General features: G+C 46.8%; 1 protein-coding gene across 33 annotated transcripts in view; it reads right to left on the reverse strand.

Moving 5' to 3' along the window:
- Positions 1-19,625, reverse strand: part of LOC140426626 (uncharacterized) — a 196,692-nt gene that overhangs the window by 130,557 nt on the left and 46,510 nt on the right. For 31 of the 33 annotated variants that reach the window (XM_072511659.1, XM_072511638.1, XM_072511664.1 and 28 more), the window contains 5 exons: positions 16,992-17,096; positions 16,284-16,364; positions 13,944-14,048; positions 13,236-13,316; positions 8,833-8,937 (listed from right to left, as the gene is read on the reverse strand). In XM_072511659.1, the coding sequence (XP_072367760.1) occupies positions 8,833-8,937; positions 13,236-13,316; positions 13,944-14,048; positions 16,284-16,364; positions 16,992-17,096 (477 nt within the window). The remainder of the gene's footprint in view (positions 1-8,832; positions 8,938-13,235; positions 13,317-13,943; positions 14,049-16,283; positions 16,365-16,991; positions 17,097-19,625) is intronic. The other 2 variants (XM_072511643.1, XM_072511639.1) reach the window with 2 other exon arrangements.

Raw genomic sequence — 19,625 nt, forward strand, 5'->3', positions numbered from 1 at the left:
GCCTGAGTCTGCAGCCTTGCACAGTAATCTCTTGACGATATGGACCCCTTTCTAGGCCTTCCCTTTTGACGGCAGGTAGTGGGGGCTGGAGGTTACGTGACAAAAGTTGTATAGGCGGGTCAAAATCAGACCATTCCTGGCTGTAAAAACAGGGACTGTGGTCACTCATCACCGTGAGCGGTATCCCATGCCTGGAAAACGTCGGACAGTTTCACCACTTCTGGGTAATTGGAGAAGTAGTCGACCAGGAGGACATAGTCACGCCCCTTGGCGTGGAAAAGGTCTACACCGACTTTGGACCGGGAGGTCACTATCTCATGTTGCTGCAGTGTTTCTTTGGGTTGAGCTGGCTGAAAGTTCTGACATGTGGGGCAGTTGAGGACCGTGTTGGCAACGTCCTGGCTGATGCCCGGCCAATAGACTGCCTCTCGAGCTCTGCGTCGACATTTCTCGACCTCCAGGTGACTCTCATGGAGTTGGCCAAGCACCATAGCTCGCATGCTCTGCGGAATCACAATACTATCGAGCTTCATGAGGATGCCATCCACCATCGTCAGGTCATCCTTGACGTTGTAAAACTGGGGACACTGTCCCTTCTGCCAGCCATTCGTGAGGTACTGCATCAGACGCTGTAGCAGAAGATCCTTGGCCGTTTCCTCACGAATTTGGATGACCCTCTCATCAGTGGCTGGAAGGTTGGAGGCACACAATTGCACCTGCGCATCGATTTGGCAGATGAAGTCAGTTTGTTCACACGTTGTGGTGATGGACCTGGAAAGGGCATCTGCAACAATGAGTTCTTTGCCTGGCGTGTAGACAAGTTCAAAGTCGTAGCGGCGTAGCTTGAGAAGGATTTGTTGTAACCGAGGTGCCATGTCATTCAAATCCTTCCGGATTATGTGGACTAATGGCCTGTGGTCCGTTTCAACCGTGAACTTTGGGAGGCCATACACATAGTCGTGAAATTTGTCGATTCCCATTAAGAGGCCCAGGCATTCCTTCTCAATCTGAGCGTACCTTTGCTCAGTGGGCGTCATGGCTCTGGAGGCATACGCAACTGGGGCACATGAAGAGGAGTCATCCCGTTGGAGGAGCACCGCCCCAATACCGTCCTGGCTTGCGTCAGTGGATATTTTGGTCTCTTTGGTAGTGTCGAAGAATGCCAGGACCTGGGCTGTGGTGAGTTTTGCCCTCAGCTCATGCCATTCGTTCTCATGAGCGGGCAGCCACTGGAATTCCGTCGACTTTTTGACGAGGTGGAGGAGGGCTGTGGTGTGTGCCGCCATGTTGGGAATGAACTTCCCGAGGAAGTTGACCATTCCTAGAAAGCGGAGGACCGCCTTCTTGTCCTCTGGGGTCTTCATGGCGTTGATCGCCGAGACCTTGTCAGCATCTGGCCGTACGCCTTGCTGCAAGATGTGGTCCCCAAGGAATTTGATTTCTGATTGACCGAACGAGCACTTTGCTCTGTTGAGTCGGAGGCCATGGATTCTGTGGAATACCTGCTTGAGGCGATCGATGTGTTCTTGAGGAGTTGTGGACCAGATTATGAGATCGTCAACATACACGCGCACCCCTTCGATACCCTCCATCATTTGTTCCATGATGCGGTGAAATACCTCTGAGGCAGAGATGATGCCAAAAGGCATCCGGTTGTAGCAGTAGCGACCGAACGGGGTATTGAATGTGCACAGCTTGCGACTGGATGCATCCAGCTGTATTTGCCAGAACCCCTTGGAGGCGTCCAGCTTCGTAAAGAGTTTGGCATGAGCCATCTCGCTGGTCAACTCTTCTCGTTTTGCTATCGGGTAATGTTCCCTCATGATGTTGCGGTTTAAATCCTTGGGGTCGATGCAGATTCGAAGCTCCCCTGACGGCTTCTTGATGCAGACCATGGAGCTGACCCAGTCCGTGGGTTCTGTGACCTTTGATATGATGTCCTGGTACTGGAGGTCCTGTAACTGCTGCTTGAGGCGGTCCTTGAGGGGTGCCGGCACCCGACGTGGTGCGTGGATCACAGGGGTGGCGTATGGGAGTGTGCCCATTCCATCTAACACGCTGTGGTACTGCGTGATGATGTCTTCAATTTCAGCCTGGAAATTCTCATCAGGTGAGGCCGTCGCCTGTGAGGATGACATGGTGTGGAACTCGCTGAACCAAGTTCAGGAGTTTGCAGGCCCGAGCACTGAGCAGGGATGCTCTGTCATGTCCCACAATCTCAAATCGCAGTGTCGCTTTAAATGACTTGTTGGAAACTCAGAGTTGGCATGAGCTACTGGCAGCTATGGCATTGCCATTATAGTCAAGGAGCTGGCAGGCCGGTGGAAGAATGCTTGGTCTGACGCGGATGGTGTCGAGATCGGATTTGGAGATGAGGTTCGCCAATGCGCCGGTGTACAGTTTGAACCGATGCGAGCCTTGTTGACTTTGAGGACAGCACACCACTCGTCGTTGGGATCCACGCTGAGGATCGGGAGGTGCTTCTCTGTCTTGGAGAAAGGCAGCGCATGCTTCGTAATGATGCCCACCCGGTATGGAGATTTGAGGCACGCAGCATCAGGATCTGTTGGGCTGTCGGGGTCGGAGTCTGGCATGGCCTGCTGTATTGAATGGACGCTTCTGCGCCGCGGCTGGGATCGCTGGATGCTGGGCAGTGGAGCAGATCTGCCAAGGGCTGCGTAGTGACCAAGCTTGCCACACTGTAGACAACGTTGTGATGTTGCCGGACATTGCCGCTTTAAAAGGGCGGAGCCACAATTAGGACACGTCATGACGCCAACGTCAGCGCGTTCCGTGCGCCATCGCGCATGCGCAGTGCGGTGAGAACGACATACGCACCTGCGCAGTCTGGTCGTCGGTCTCGCCGTCCCCTCAGTCGTGGCGCGCATGCGTAGGGGCCCGGGACAAGCGCACGGAATGGCCACTCTCGTCGATACTTAGGCCCTACATTTGTGCAATGGCCTGCACCCATTCCACCTCGTGGGAGGTTAGCTTTGCCGTTTCTGCCGCCCTGATGTGGGAGTACCGATTGTTAGCATGTTCGTGGAGAACGCACGTTTCGATGGCGATGGTGCTTGACTTTCAGGAGCTGCTGGCGAAGGGAATCGGAGTGGACCCCGAAAACGATCTGATCCCGGACCATGGAATCAGTGGTCGAGTCATAGTTACATGACTACGCGAGGATGCGGAGATAGGTCAGAAAGGATTCAAAATGTTCATCCTTACCCTGAAGCTTCTGCTGGAAAACGTTACGTTCTAAGCTCTCATTCACCTCAATGTCGCAGTGGCTGTCGAACGTCAGGTGGACTGTTTTAAATTTTGTCTTGTCTTCGCCTTCAGCGAATGTAAGGGAGTTGTAGATGTGGATGGCGTGGTCCCCGGCTGTGGAGAGGAATAGTGCGATCTTCCTGGCGTCTGATGCGTCCTCGAGGTCGGTCGTTTCTAGAGAGAGTTGGAACTTTTGTTTGAAGATCTTCCAATTTGCACCGAGGTTGCCGGCGATGCAGGGCTGTGGAGGAGGGCAGACGTTTTCCATGTCACCGGATGGCTGTTTGCTGGTCAACACTGATTCACTCAAGCTAGGTCCGTCAATTTTCAGCATCACTCACTGGTACCATGATGTGTTGGGTAGGCTGGGTCGATGTGGACTGCATTTGATGCAGTGTAGTGAGAGACAGACCTCCAACACTTTAGGGGCTTTTCACTGTAACTTCAATGAAGCCTACTTGTGACAATAATCGATTATTAAGATTATTATAATCCTACACAAGGAACCACTGTCAACACAAAACGGGTCAGGCTTTGTTCCTGTGTTCTCACATCCTAAGTTATCTGTATTTGGAAAAACAAATGTCTCCAAACTCAGAATAAGTGGGTTTCCCGCGATCCTCGAAAGGCAAGTCTGCATTGATCAGTTAACTGGCTCAAGTGTTTTCAGACTCTACCTTTCTTCATTGGATTCATCCTGAAATGGAACAGGGAACAATCACAAAGGCTGCCCTGACAGCATAGTGCCTCAATGTGTTCTGATTGGGAACTTCTGATGCCAACAGCTACTTATATTGACGCTTGAAGTCTGCTCTCTTTGTATCCTAATATATAGCAATCGAAAATACATTCAGTACAAAAGCAGCCAGCTGCTGAATTCTTATGTATTAGTAACTAGATTCACCTATTGCATTATGTTTTAGTGCTGTTCTAGACTCTTTGATTAATACTGCCAATGCATCCCAGCTTTACCTTAACCTTCTCAATATTATTTTCAACTTTTAGAAGTTCAGCTCCACCTTTCGCCTGAGGAAGAGGCAACATTGTGCTAATGCAATGATAGCAAAGCAACCGGGCCAAACTCTATATTGTACCTCTTATATACCAAGGTAGTTTGTGCATTAATGTACACAAAGCTGAAATCTACCTCTATCTGGTTGATTGGGGAGGCAGGGGCAGAACGGATGGCGAAGACTTGCTCTCTGCTCTGCAAAACATTCCATTTTGCTATGACATTGAGAGAAATCTCAGAGTAAATTATGTGTCTGTTGCCAATGCATCCCAACTTTACCTATGTTGCCAATGCATCCCAACTTTACCTTAACCTTCTCAATATTATTTTCAACTTTTAGAAGTTCAGCTCCACCTTGTGAAATTATTCAGATTTCTGGATAACTGGGGCTCTTTCTGGGGAAGGTGGGACCTCTACAGACAGGATGGTCTACATCTGAACCTGAGGGGCACAAATATCCTGGGGGGGAGATTTGTTTGTGCTCTTTGGGGGGGTTTAAACTAATGCAGCAGGGGCATGGGAACCTGGATTGTAGTTTTAGGGTAAGGGAGAATGAGAGTATAGAGGTCAGGAGCACAGATTTGACGTCGCAGGAGGGGGCCAGTGTTCAGGTTGGTGGTTTGAAGTGTGTCTACTTCAATACCAGGAGTATACGAAACAAGGTAGGGGAACTGGCAGCATGGGTTGGTACCTGGGACTTCGATGTTGTGGCCATTTCGGAGACATGGATAGAGCAGGGACAGGAATGGATGTTGCAGGTTCCGGAGTTTAGGTGTTTTAGTAAGCTCAGAGAAGGAGGCAAAAGAGGGGGAGGTGTGGCGCTGCTAGTCAAGAGCAGTATTACGGTGGCGGAGAGGATGCTAGATGGGGACTCTTCTTCCGAGGTAGTATGGGCTGAAGTTAGAAACAGGAAAGGAGAGGTCACCCTGTTGGGAGTTTTTTATAGGCCTCCTAATAGTTCTAGGGATGTAGAGGAAAGGATGGCGAAGATGATTCTGGATAAGAGCGAAAGTAACAGGGTAGTTATTATGGGAGACTTTAACTTTCCAAATATTGACTGGAAAAGATATAGTTCAAGTACAATAGATGGGTCGTTTTTTGTACAGTGTGTGCAGGAGGGTTTCCTGAAACAATATGTTGACAGGCCAACAAGAGGCGAGGCCACGTTGGATTTGGTTTTGGGTAATGAACCAGGCCAGGTGTTGGATTTGGAGGTAGGAGAGCACTTTGGGGACAGTGACCACAATTCGGTGACGTTTACGTTAATGATGGAAAGGGATAAGTATACACCGCAGGGCAAGAGTTATAGCTGGGGGAAGGGCAATTATGATGCCATTAGACGTGACTTGGGGGGGATAAGGTGGAGAAGTAGGCTGCAAGTGTTGGGCACACTGGATAAGTGGGGCTTGTTCAAGGATCAGCTACTGCGTGTTCTTGATAAGTATGTACCGGTCAGGCAGGGAGGAAGGCGTCGAGCGAGGGAACCGTGGTTTACCAAGGAAGTGGAATCTCTTGTTAAGAGGAAGAAGGAGGCCTATGTGAAGATGAGGTGTGAAGTTTCAGTTGGGGCGATGGATAGTTACAAGGTAGTGGAAGGATCTGAAGAGAGAGCTAAGACGAGCAAGGAGGGGACATGAGAAGTATTTGGCAGGAAGGATCAAGGAAAACCCAAAAGCTTTCTATAGGTATGTCAGGAATAAGCGAATGACTAGGGAAAGAGTAGGACCAGTCAAGGACAGGAATGGGAAATTGTGTGTGGAGTCTGAAGAGATAGGCAAGATACTAAATGAATATTTTTCGTCAGTATTCACTCAGGAAAAAGATAATGTTGTGGAGGAGAATGCTGAGCCCCAGGCTAATAGAATAGATGGCATTGAGGTACGTAGGGAAGAGGTGTTGGCAATTCTGGACAGGCTTAAAATAGATAAGTCCCCGGGACCTGATGGGATTTATCCTAGGATTCTCTGGGAGGCCAGGGAAGAGATTGCTGGACCTTTGGCTTTGATTTTTATGTCATCATTGGCTACAGGAATAGTGCCAGAGGACTGGAGGACAGCAAATGTGGTCCCTTTGTTCAAAAAGGGGAGCAGAGACAACCCCGGCAACTATAGACCGGTGAGCCTCACGTCTGTAGTGCGTAAAGTCTTGGAGGGGATTATAAGAGACAAGATTTATAATCATCTAGATAGGAATAATATGATCAGGGATAGTCAGCATGGCTTTGTGAAGGGTAGGTCATGCCTCACAAACCTTATTGAGTTCTTTGAGAAGGTGACTGAACAGGTAGATGAGGGTAGAGCAGTTGGTGTGGTGTATATGGATTTCAGCAAAGCGTTTGATAAGGTTCCCCACGGTAGGCTATTGCAGAAAATACGGAGGCTGGCGATTGAGGGTGATTTAGAGATGTGGATCAGAAATTGGCTAGCTGAAAGAAGACAGAGGGTGGTGGTTGATGGGAAATGTTCAGAATGGAGTACAGTCACAAGTGGAGTACCACAAGGATCTGTTCTGGGGCCGTTGCTGTTTGTCATTTTTATCAATGACCTAGAGGAAGGCGCAGAAGGGTGGGTGAGTAAATTTGCAGACGATACTAAAGTCGGTGGTGTTGTCGATAGTGTGGAAGGAAGTAGCAGGTTACAGAGGGATATAGATAAGCTGCAGAGCTGGGCTGAGAGGTGGCAAATGGAGTTTAATGTAGAGAAGTGTGAGGTGATTCACTTTGGAAGGAATAACAGGAATGTGGAATATTTGGCTAATGGAAAAGTTCTTGAAAGTGTGGATGAGCAGAGGGATCTAGGTGTCCATGTACATAGATCCCTGAAAGTTGCCACCCAGGTTGATAGGGTTGTGAAGAAGTCCTATGCAGTGTTGGCCTTTATTGGTAGAGGGATTGAGTTCCGGAGTCGGGAGGTCATGTTGCAGCTGTACAGAACTCTGGTACGGCCGCATTTGGAGTATTGCGTACAGTTCTGGTCACCGCATTATAGGAAGGACGTGGAGGCTTTGGAGCGGGTGCAGAGGAGATTTACCAGGATGTTGCCTGGTATGGAGGGAAAATCTTATGAGGAAAGGCTGATGGACTTGAGGTTGTTTTCGTTGGAGAGAAGAAGGTTAAGAGGAGACTTAATAGAGGCATACAAAATGATCAGGGGGTTGGATAGGGTGGACAGTGAGAGCCTTATCCCGCGGATGGAAATGGCTGGCACGAGGGGACATAACTTTAAACTGAGGGGTAATAGATATAGGACAGAGGTCAGAGGTAGGTTCTTTACGCAAAGAGTAGTGAGGCCGTGGAATGCCCTACCTGCTACAGTAGTGAAATCGCCAACATTGAGGGCATTTAAAAGTTTATTGGATAAACATATGGATGATAATGGCATAGTGTAGGTTAGATGGCTTTTGTTTCGGTGCAACATCGTGGGCCGAAGGGCCTGTACTGCGCTGTATTGTTCTATGTTCTATGTTGTGTCTCAGAAAGGCAACATTGTGCTAATGCAATGATAGCAAAGCAAACGGGCCCAACTCGATGTTGTACCGCTTATATACCAGAGTAGTTTGTGCATTAATGTACACAAAACTGAAATCTATCTGGTTGATTGGGGAGGCAGATGCAGAACGGATGGAGAAGACTTGTTCTCTGCTCTGCAAAACATTCAGTTTTGTTATGACATTGAGAGAAATCTCAGAGTAAATTATGTATTCCTATGCTGGGAAGAGCAAATGGCATGTTCAGAAACACAAAGATTGCATCGAACCCATCAGAGCACCTGTGAGTGAAGTGAAGAACTGAATATTCATAAACTTTGCATCTGATCAATATGGAGAATTTTCATTTACTCACCATCCTGAGTACGCTCTGTGCATTGTGGAGGATTCAGAGCTCCTACCGAAGCCCTATCACACTTTTCACTTGTTGGAACCTCTAAATATTGAACCTCTAAATATAGAGCACCTGTATAAATGTTATCAACTCCACTCCATCGAAGCACTTGACACCATGACGATCCCAAATAATGTTGGGGAAGTTGAAATTGCCAAATATAATTACCCTATTATTAATTTAACACACAGTTATTGCTAATTACAAGCCAAGAGGCTCCTGGGTCTAAAATCCTCCCTTTGACCAGTTGCCCTACAATCGCAATCATAAATGTAGTTTCAAAACGCTGAAAGCTTTATATAGCAACATACAACAACAAAATCCCTGGATGTGATGCCGACTACAAATCAAGCACTTTCAGGTAAATTGGGTGTATAATAGTGCCGAGGAAAATGGGATGATCTGTTTGGTGATGTGTGGGTGCGCGGCCAACAGGGAACAGGTAAGGTTTTCTCCAACCTCTCAATTGACTTGGGCAAAAGTCTCAGTCAAAATGGTGTGACTACGTTCTTCTATCGAGTATAATATATGGGATTTGGGGAGGAAACAGTGTGAACTGAACACACCTGGACATTTTTGTTGAAAGAAGAAATGGATGCAAATGACTGATCCACTCTGTCAATCACAGGAAATGTTTCTAAAAACCTCATCTGCATCTCCTCTCCATTTTTACCTTGATTTTTTCCTTTGGCTGGAGTTTCATTTTCACCCTCAGTGGGTTGCAAACCTGGCTCATTTACTTTCCGCTCCTCAGGTATCTGCTCAGCAGTTGTGCCTTCTGAGACAACAGGAAGAAATGCAGTTAAGAACAAATAGCATTAATTACAAACATAGAGGGCGAGATCTTCCGGCTGTTCACGACGGAGGCATCTTCCAGTCCCACCAACGTGGGGTGGAATCTTTTTTTTTTTAACGATAGTCTTGGCCTCAAATGACACATGTTTTCCCACCAGAATTGCCACCCCTCCGTTTTTCGCGTCCAGTCCCGAGTGAAATACCTGTCCTACCCATCCCCTTCTTAACCTAACTTGGTCCGCCACCTTCAGGTGTGTATCTTGGAGCATAGCCACGTCTACCTTCAGTCCCTTCAAGTGCGCGAACACTCGAGCCCTCTTCACCGGTCCGTTCAGGCCCCTCACGTTCCACGTTATCAGCCGGATTGGAGGGGCTCTCTCACCTCCTTTTCTGGGCCAGTCCCGTGTCCGCATCTCCCTCACCCTCCAGGCCCCCAACCGGGGGACCTCCGTCCCGGCCACCTCTTCTGTGTCCCATTCCTTTTCGGCCAGTGCAGCAGCAACCCTTTCCCACCCCCCCCCCCCCCCTCCCCTCTGCTAGATTCCTGTCTTGCTTTTTTGCTCCCCCCCTATCACTCCCGTAAGTCAGCTGACGCCTGCTGACCCCGGCTTCCCCCGCCATCCCTTTGACCCCCCGTGTGGGAACCTCCCCATCAGTAGACGTTCTTACGTTCCCCCTCCTACCTTTCTTCCCGCGCGCGGGAGAAAAACCCCGCGCTTTCCAGAGCCTGCCCCGCCCCCCCCTGACGCAGCTTCTGTTCCGGCCTTGTCTCTCGTCCCCAGCCCATATAACATTCCCTGCGCATGCTTGCCCCCCAATATACAACCGCCATCATACTTCAACCCTCAAATACCCCCCACCGTCACAAACCCTCAATTAGATTCCAACTTTTCAGTTAGTATAAAGGTCCACGCCTCTTCGGGCATTTCGAAGTAGTGGTGTTGGCCGTTATATGTGACCCACAGTCGCGCTGGCTGCAACATTCCAAATTTCACTCCTTTCTGATGCAGCACCGCTTTGGCCCGGTAGAAACCCGCTCTCCGCGTAGCGACCTCCGTGCTCCAGTCCGGGTATATTCTAATCTCAGCATTGTCCCACTTGCTGCTCCGCTCCTTCTTGGCCCATTTCAGGACCCTCTCTCTGTCTATGAACCGGTGAAATCTCCTCACCATCGCCCTTGGCGGCTCGTTTGCTTTGGGCTTCCTCGCCAGCACCCGGTGCGCCCCTTCCAGCTCCAGCAACCCCGGGGGGGGGCCTCAGCGCCCATCAGCGCCCCGATCATTGTGCCCGCATATGCCGCAGCGTCGGCCCCCTCCACTCCTTCTGGGAGACCCAGGATCCTCAGATTGTTTCTCCTCGACCTGTTCTCCAGGTCTTCGAGTCTTCCCGCCCACATCTTCTGTAGCGCCTCGTGCTGCTCCACTCTCACCGCCAGGCCCAAGAGCTCGTCCTCATTCTCACTCACTTTGTCCTGGATCTCCTGGATCTTCACCTCGTGGTCTTTCTGGGTTGCCCCAAGTCCTTCAATTATTGCCAGCATAGGCGCCACCATCTCCTTGCGCAGCCCCTCGAAGCAGCGCTTAATGAATTCTTGCATCTCTTCTTTGTCCCCGGCCACCGCCATTTTGTTTGTTTTCCCCTTCTTCTCCCGCTGCTCCAGTGCCGTTTTTTTGGCCGTTTCGCTGCAGGTCCGGTCCATACAGGTTAGTGGGGGACCTCTCTCCTCTCTTCCCCACGGGTTGGCTGTGTGAAAAGTTCTGTTGGGGCTCTTCTATCGAGCCCGAAAGTCCGTATTCGCGGGAGCTGCCGATTCGTGCGGCTTAGCTCCGCATAGCCGCAACCAGAAGTTGTTGGGTGGAATCAATGGGAAATCCCATTGACAATGGCGGGACCCGATGATGCTGCCACCTTCCGACGCCTAGAAGCAGGCCACGGGGAGACCAGAGAATCTCGCCCGGTGCCTTTGATCAAAAAGGTGTCCAAATCTCATAACTGCAAAAACCATTTCTCAAACACACCTTTGCATCAATGCGATCAATATAATGTCCTGAAAAAAAACGATTACAGACTGAAATCTTTTTTTTTCATAAATTTAGAATGCCCAATTCATTTTTCCAATTAAGGGGTAATTTAGCGTTGCAAATCCACCTAACCTGCAAATCGTTTGGGTTGTGGGGGCGAAACCCACGCAAACACGGAGAGAATGTGCAAACTCCACACCGACAGTGACCCGGAGTTGGGATCGAACCTGGGACCTCGGTGCCGTGAGGCATCAGGGCTAACCCACTACCCTGAAATCTAACAGGTGGTTTTGGACAGATGATCTGTCGAATAATGGACAGCACAAAGTGTGTATGTGGGATGTGATCAACAAGTGGTTCTGATGAAAGCGTGTCGTTGGAGTAAAGGTTGCTCACTACCATGTGTTCTGCAGAGATTTGTTTTTGTTTTAATTTTGTTTCTCAATTTAAAGTGCCCAATTCTTTTCTTTTTCCAATTAAGGGGCAATTTGAACGAGGCTCACACAGACACGGGGAGGATATGTAAACTCCACACGCACAGTGACCAAGGGCCAGGATCGAACCTGGGTCCTCAGCACCATGAGATAGCAGCGCGAACCACTGTGCCATCGTGCCGCTCTGTTCTGCAGAGATTTGTGTACAACTTGCAAACAATTTCCGCCAATGACTTGCACAGTCTGTAACATGTAAAATACTAGAATATTTGATCAATTTACAATGTGTGAAGCTCTGCATCAACAGACTTGACATCATGAGTCAGGGTGGTGCTGTGGATTGCTGCACCAATTAATCAATATCCAATTTTAACTGGCAAGCACGGTAGCATTGTGGATAGCACAATTGCTTCACAGCTCCAGGGTCCCAGGTTCGATTCCGGCTTGGGTCACTGTCTGTGCGGAGTCTGCACGTCCTCCCCGTGTGTGCGTGGGTTTCCTCCGGATACTCCGGTTTCCTCCCACTACCAAAGATGTGTATGTTAGGCGGATTGGCCATGATAAATTGCCCTTAGTGTCCAACATTGGCCTTAGTGTTGGGTGGGGTTGCTGGGTTGTGGGGATAGGGTGGAGGTGTTGACCTTGGGGAGGGTGCTCTTTCCAGGAGCCGGTGCAGACTCGATGGGCCGGGTGGCCTCCTTCTTCACTGTAAATCCTATGAAAGTTATGTTATTAGCACTGTGGGCTAAACAGCTGGCTTGTAATGCAGAACAAGGCAGCAGCGTGGGTTCAATTCCCGTACCAGCCTCCCCGAACAGGAGCCGGAATGTGGCGACTAGGGGCTTTTCACTGTAACTTCAATGAAGCCTACTTGTGACAATAAGCGATTATTAAGATTATTATAATCCTACACAAGGAACCACTGTCAACACAAAACCGATCAGGCTTTGTTCCTGTGTTCTCACATCCTCAGTTATCTGTATGTGGAAAAACGAATGTCTCCAAACTCAGAATAAGTGCGTTTCCCGTGATCCTCAAAAGGCAAGTCTGCATTGATCAGTTAACTGGCTCAAGTGTTTTCAGACTCTACCTTTCTTCATTGGATTCATCCTGAAATGGAACAGGGAACAATCACAAAGGCTGACCTGACAGCATAGTGCCTCAATGTGTTCTGATGGGGGACTTCTGATGCCAACAGCTACTTATATTCATGCGTGAAGTCTGCTCTCTCTGTATCCTAATATTTAGCAATTGAATTTACATTCAGTACAAATGCAGCCAGCTGCTGAATTCCTATGTATAAGTAACTAGATTCACCTATTGCATTATGTTTTAGTGCTGTTCTAGACTTTTTGATTAATACTGCCAATGCATCCCAGCTATACCTTAACCTTCTCAATATTATTTTCAAATTTTAAAAGTTTAGCTCCACCTTCTGTCTGAGAAAGAGGCAACATTGTGCTGATGCAATGATAGCAAAGCAACCGGGCCCAACTCTATATTGTACCTCTTGTACACCAAGGTAGTTTGTGCATTAATGCACACAAAGCTGAAATCTACCTCTATCTGGTTGATTGGGGAGGCAAGGGCAGAGCGGATGGCGAAGACTTGCTCTCTGCTCCGCAAAACATTCAATTTTGTTATGACATTGAGAGAAATCTCAAGAGTAAATTATGTGTCTGTATTCCTATGTGGGAAGAGTAAACGGCATGTTCAGAAACACAGAAAATGCATCAAACCCATCTGAGCACCTGTGAGTGAAGTGATGAACTGAATATTCATAAACTTTGCATTCTGACCAATATGGAGAATATTCATTTATTCACCATCCTGAGTACGCTCTGTGCATTGTGGAGGATTCAGAGCTCCTACCGAAGCCCTGTCACACTGTTCACTTGTTGGAACCTCTAAATATTGAACAAAAAGAGCACCTGTATAAATGTTATGAACACCACTCCATCAAAGCACTTGACACCATGACTATCCCAATTAATGTTGGGAAAGTTGAAATTGCCAAATATAATTACCCTATTGTTATTTTAACACACAGTTATTGCTAATTCCATGCCAAGAGGCTCCTGGGTCTGAAATCCTCCCTTGGAACAGTTGCCCAACAATCGCAATCATAAACGTAGTTTCTAAAACGCTGAAAGATTTGCATAGAAGCAGCCAACAACAAAATCCCTGGATGTGATGCTGGCTACAAATCAAGCACTTTCAGGTAAATTGGGTGTATAATAGTGCCGAGGAAAATGGGATGATCTGTTTGGTGATGTGTGGGTGCACGGCCAACAGGGAACAGGTAAGGTTTTCTCCAACCTCTCAACTGACTTGGACAAAAGTCTGAGTCAAAATGGTGTGACCACGTTCTTCTATCGAGTATAATATATGGGATTTGGGGAGGAAACAGTGTGAACTGAACACACCTGGACATTTTCGTCGAAAGAAATAAATGGATGCAAATGACTGATCCACTCTGTCAATCACAGGAAATGTTTCTCAAAACCTCATCTGCATCTCCTCTCCATTTTTACCTTGATTTTTTCCTTTGGCTGGAGTTTCATTTTCCCCCTCAGTGGGTTGCAAACATGGCTCATTTACTTTCCGCTCCTCAGGTATCTGCTCAGCAGTTGTGCCTTCTGAGACAACAGGAAGAAATGCAGTTAAGAACAAATAGCATTAATTACAAACATAGAGGGCGAGATCTTCCGGCTGTTCACGACGGAGGCATCTTCCAGTCCCACCAACATGGGGTGGAATAAATGGGAAATCCCATTGACAATGGCGGGACCCGATGATGCTGCCGACTTCCGCGCCTAGAAGCAGTCCACGGGGAGACTGAGAGTCTCGTCCAGTGCCTTCGACCAAAAAGGTGTCCAAATCTCATAACAGCAAAAAGCATTTCTTAAACAAACCTTTGCATCAATGCGATCAATATAATGTCCTGAAAGAAAAAAACGATTACAGACTGAAATCTTTTTTAAAAATAAATTTAGAATATCCAATTAATTTTTCCAATTAAGGGGCAATTTAGCGTTGCAAGTCCACCTAACCTGCACATTGTTTGCGTTGTGGGGGCGAAACCCACGCAAACACGGGGAGAATGTGCAAACTCCACACAGACAGTGACCCAGAGCCGGGATCGAACCTGGGACCTCGGCGCCGTGAGGCATCAGGGCTAACCCACTACCCTCAAATCTAACAGGTGGTTTTGGACAGATGATCTGTCCAACAATGGACAGCAGAAAGTGTGTATGTGGGATGTAATCAACAAGTGGTTCTGATGAAAGCACGTAGTTAGAGTAAAGGTTGCTCACTACCATGTGTTCTGCAGAGATTTGTTTTTGTTTTCATTTTGTTTCTCAATTTAAAGTGCCCAATTCTTTTCTTTTTACAATTAAGGGGCAATTTAGGGTGACCACCTACCCTGCACAACTTTGGGTTGTGTGGACGAGGCTCACACAGACACGGGGAGGATATGTAAACTCCACACGCACAGTGACCAAGGGCCGGGATCGAACCTGGGTCCTCAGCACCATGAGATAGCAGCGCGAACCACTGTGCCATTGTGCCACTCTGTTCTGCAGAGATTTGTGTACAACTTGCAAACAATTTCCTCCAATGATTTGCATAGTCTGTAACACGTAAATACTACAATATTTGATCAATTTACAATGTGTGAAGCTCTGCATCAACAGACTTGAAATCATGAGTCAGGGTGGCGCTGTGGATTGCTGCACCAATTAATCAATATCCAATTTTTACTGGCAAGTTATGTGATTAGCACTGTGGGCTAAACAGCTGGCTTCTAATGCAGATCAAGGCAGCAGCGTGGGTTCAATTCCTGTACCAGCCTCCCCGAACAGGCGCCAGAATGTGGCGACTAGGGGCTTTTCACAGTAACTTCAATGAAGCCTACTTGTGACAATAAGCGATTATTAATATTATTATAATCCTGCACAAGGAACCACTGTAAGCACAAAACGGGTCAGGCTTTGTTCCTGTGTTCTCACGTCCTAAGTTATCCGTATTTGGAAAAACAAATCTCTCCTAACTCAGAATAAGTGGGTTTCCCGCGATCCTCAAAAGGCAAGTCTGCATTGATCAGTTAACTGGCTCAAGGGTTTTCAGACTGTACCTTTCTTCATTGGATTCATCCTGAAATGGAACAGGGAACAATCACAACGGCTGCCCTGACAGCATAGTGCCTCAATGTGTTCTGATTGGGAACTTCTGATGCCAACAGCTACTTATATTAACGGTGGAAGTCTGCTCTCTCTGTCTCCAATTATTTAGCAATCGAAAATACATTCAGTACAAATGCAGCCAGCTGCTGAATTCTTACATATAAGTAACTTGATTCACCTATTCCATTATGTTTTAGTGCTGTTCTAGACTCGTTAATTAATGCTGCCAATGCATCCCAGCTATACCTTAACCTTCTCAATATTATTTTCAAATTTTAGAAGTTTAGCTCCACCTTCTGTCTGAGAAAGAGGCAACATTGTGCTGATGCAATGATTGCAAAGCAACCGGGCCCAACTCTATATTGTACCTCTTGTACACCAAGGTAGTTTGTGCATTAATGCACACAAAGCTGAAATCTACCTCTGTCTGGTTGATTGGGGAGGCAAGAACAGAGCGGATGGCGAAGACTTGCTCTCTGCTCCGCAAAACATTCAATTTTGTTATGACATTGAGAGAAATCTCAAGAGTAAATTATGTGTCTGTATTCCTATGTGGGAAGAGTAAACGGCATGTTCAGAAACACAAAGGTTGCATCAAACCCATCAGAAGACCTGTGAGTGAAGTGAAGAACTGAATATTCATAAACTTTGCATTCTGACCAATATGGAGAATTTTCATTTACTCACCATCCTGAGTACGCTCTGTGCATTGTGGAGGATTCAGAGCTCCTACCGAAGCCCTGTCACACTGTTCACTTGTTGGAACCTCTAAATATTGAACAAAAAGAGCACCTGTATAAATGTTATGAACTCCATTCCATCGAAGCACTTGACACCATAACTATCCCAATTAATGTTGGGAAAGTTGAAATTGCCAAATATAATTACCCTATTATTAATTTAACACACAGTTATTGCTAATTCCAAGCTAAGAGGTGCCTGGGTCTGAAATCCTCCCTTGGAACAATTGCCCAACAATCGCAATCGTAAATGTAGTTTCTAAAACGCTGAAAGCTTTACAGAGAAACAGACAACAACAAAATCCCTGGATGTGATGCTGGCTACAAATCAAGCACTTTCAGGTAAATTGGGTGTATAATAGTGCCGAGGAAAATGGGATGATCTGTTTGGTGATGTGTGGGTGCACGGCCAACAGGGAACAGGTGAGCTTTTCTCCAACCTCTCAACTAACTTGGACAAAAGTCTCAGTCAAAATGGTGTGACCAAGTTCTTCGAACGAGTATAACATACGGGATTTGGGGAGGAAACAGTGTGAACTGAACACACCTGGACATTTTCGTCAAAGGAAATAAATGGATGCAAATGACTGATCCACTCTGTCAATCACAGGAAATGTTTCTCAAAATCTCATCTGCATTGCCTCTCCATTTTTACCTTGATTTTTTCCTTTGGCTGGAGTTTCATTTTCCCCCTCAGTGGGTTGCAAACCTGGCTCTTTTACTTTCCGCTCCTCAGGTATCTGCTCAGCAATTGTGTATTCTGAGACAACAGGAAGAAATGCAGTTAAGAATAAATAGCATTAATTACAAACATAGAGGGGGAGATTTTCCGGCTGTTCACGATGGTGGCATCTTCCAGTCCCACCAACGTGGGGTGGAATAAATGGGAAATCCCATTGACAATGGCGGGACCCGATGATGCTGCCGCCTTCCGCTGCCTAGAAGCAGGCCACGGGGAGACTGAGACTCTCGTCCAGTGCCTTTGATCAAAAATGTCCTGGGAAAAAAACAATTAGAGACTGAAATCTTTTTTAAAAATAAATTTAGAATACCCAATTCATTTTACCAATTAAGGGGCAATTTAGCATTGCAAATCCACCTAACCTGCACATTGTTTGCGTTGTGGGAGCGAAACCCACGCAGACACGGGGAGAATGTGCAAGCTCCACACGGACAGTGACCCAGAGCCGGGATCAAACCTGGGAAGTTGGCGCCGTGAGGCATCAGGGCTAACCCACTACCCTGAAATCTAACAGGTGGTTTTGGACAGATGATCTGTCCAACAATGGACAGCAGAAAGTGTGTATGTGGGATGTGATCAACAAGTGATTCTGATGAATGCACGTAGTTAGAGTAAAGGTTGCTCACTACCATGTGTTCTGCAGAGGTTTGTTTTTGTTTTCTTTTTGTTTCTCAATTTAAAGTGCCCAATTCTTTTCTTTTTCCAATTAAGGGGCAATTTAGGGGGACCAGTCCACCTACCCTGCACAACTTTGGGTTGTGTGGACGAGGCTCACACAGACACGGGGAGAATATGTAAACTCCACACACACAGTGACCAAGGGCCGGGATCGAACCCGAGTCTTCAGCACCATGAGATAGCAGTGCTAACCACTGTGCCATCGTGCTACTCTGTTCTGCAGAGATTTGTGAACAACTTGCAAACAATTTCCTCCAATGATTTGCATAGTCTGTAACACGTAAATACTACAATATTTGATCAATTTACAATGTGTGAAGCTCTGCATCAACAGACTTGAAATCATGAGTCAGGGTGGCGCTGTGGATTGCTGCACCAATTAATCAATATCCAATTTTTACTAGCAAGTTATGTGATTAGCACTGTGGGCTAAACAGCTGGCCTCTAATGCAGAACAAGGCAGCAGCGTGGGTTCAATTCCTGTACCAGCCTCCCCGAACAGGCGCCAGAATGTGGCGACTAGGGGCTTTTCACAGTAACTTCAATGAAGCCTACTTGTGACAATAAGCGATTATTAATATTATTATAATCCTAAACAAGGAACCACTGTAAGCACAAAACGGGTCAGGCTTTTTTCCTGTGTTCTCACGTCCTAAATTATCCGTATTTGGAAAAACAAATCTCTCCTAACTCAGAATAACTGGGTTTCCCGCGATCCTCGAAAGGCAAGTCTGCATTGATCAGTTAACTGGCTCAAGGGTTTTTAGACTGTACCATTCTTCATTGGATTAATCCTGAAATGGAACAGGGAACAATCACAACGGCTGACCTGACAGCATAGTGCCTCAATGTGTTCTGATTGGGAACTTCTGATGCCAACAGCTACTTATATTGACGCTGGAAGTCTTCTCTGTCTCCAATTATTTAGCAATTGAAAATACATTCAGTACAAATGCAGCCAGCTGCTGAATTCTTACATATAAGTAACTAGATTCACCTATTCCATTATGTTTTAGTGCTGTTCTAGACTCTTTGATTAATACTGCCAATGCATCCCAGCTATACCTTAACCTTCTCAATATTATTTTCAAATTTTAGAAGTTTAGCTCCACCTTCTGTCTGAGAAAGAGGCAACATTGAGCTGATGCAATGACAGCAAAGCAACAGGGCCCAACTCTATATTGTACCTCTTGTACACCAAGGTAGTTTGTGCATTAATGCACACAAAGCTGAAATCTACCTCTGTCTGGTTGATTGGGGAGGCAAGGGCAGAACGGAGGGCGAAGACTTGCTCTCTGCTCTGCAAAACATTCCATTTTGCTATGACATTGAGAGAAATCTCAGAGTAAATGATGTGTCTGTATTCCTATGCCGGGAAGACTAAATGGCATGTTCAGAAACACAAAGATTGCATCGAACCCATCTGAGGACCTGTGAGTGAAGTGAAGAACTGAATATTCATAAACTTTGCATTCTGACCAATATGGAGAATATTCATTTATTCACCATCCTGAGTACGCTCTGTGCATTGTGGAGGATTCAGAGCTCCTACCTGTCACACTGTTCACTTGTTGGAACCTCTAAATATTGAACAAAAAGAGCACCTGTATAAATGTTATGAACACCACTCCATCAAAGCACTTGACACCATGACTATCCCAATTAATGTTGGGAAAGTTGAAATTGCCAAATATAATTACCCTATTGTTATTTTAACACACAGTTATTGCTAATTCCATGCCAAGAGGCTCCTGGGTCTGAAATCCTCCCTTGGAACAGTTGCCCAACAATCGCAATCATAAACGTAGTTTCTAAAACGCTGAAAGATTTGCATAGAAGCAGCCAACAACAAAATCCCTGGATGTGATG

Source organism: Scyliorhinus torazame, chromosome 7 (genome assembly GCF_047496885.1).
Source record: "Scyliorhinus torazame isolate Kashiwa2021f chromosome 7, sScyTor2.1, whole genome shotgun sequence".
In the NCBI taxonomy this organism is placed as follows: domain Eukaryota; kingdom Metazoa; phylum Chordata; class Chondrichthyes; order Carcharhiniformes; family Scyliorhinidae; genus Scyliorhinus; species Scyliorhinus torazame.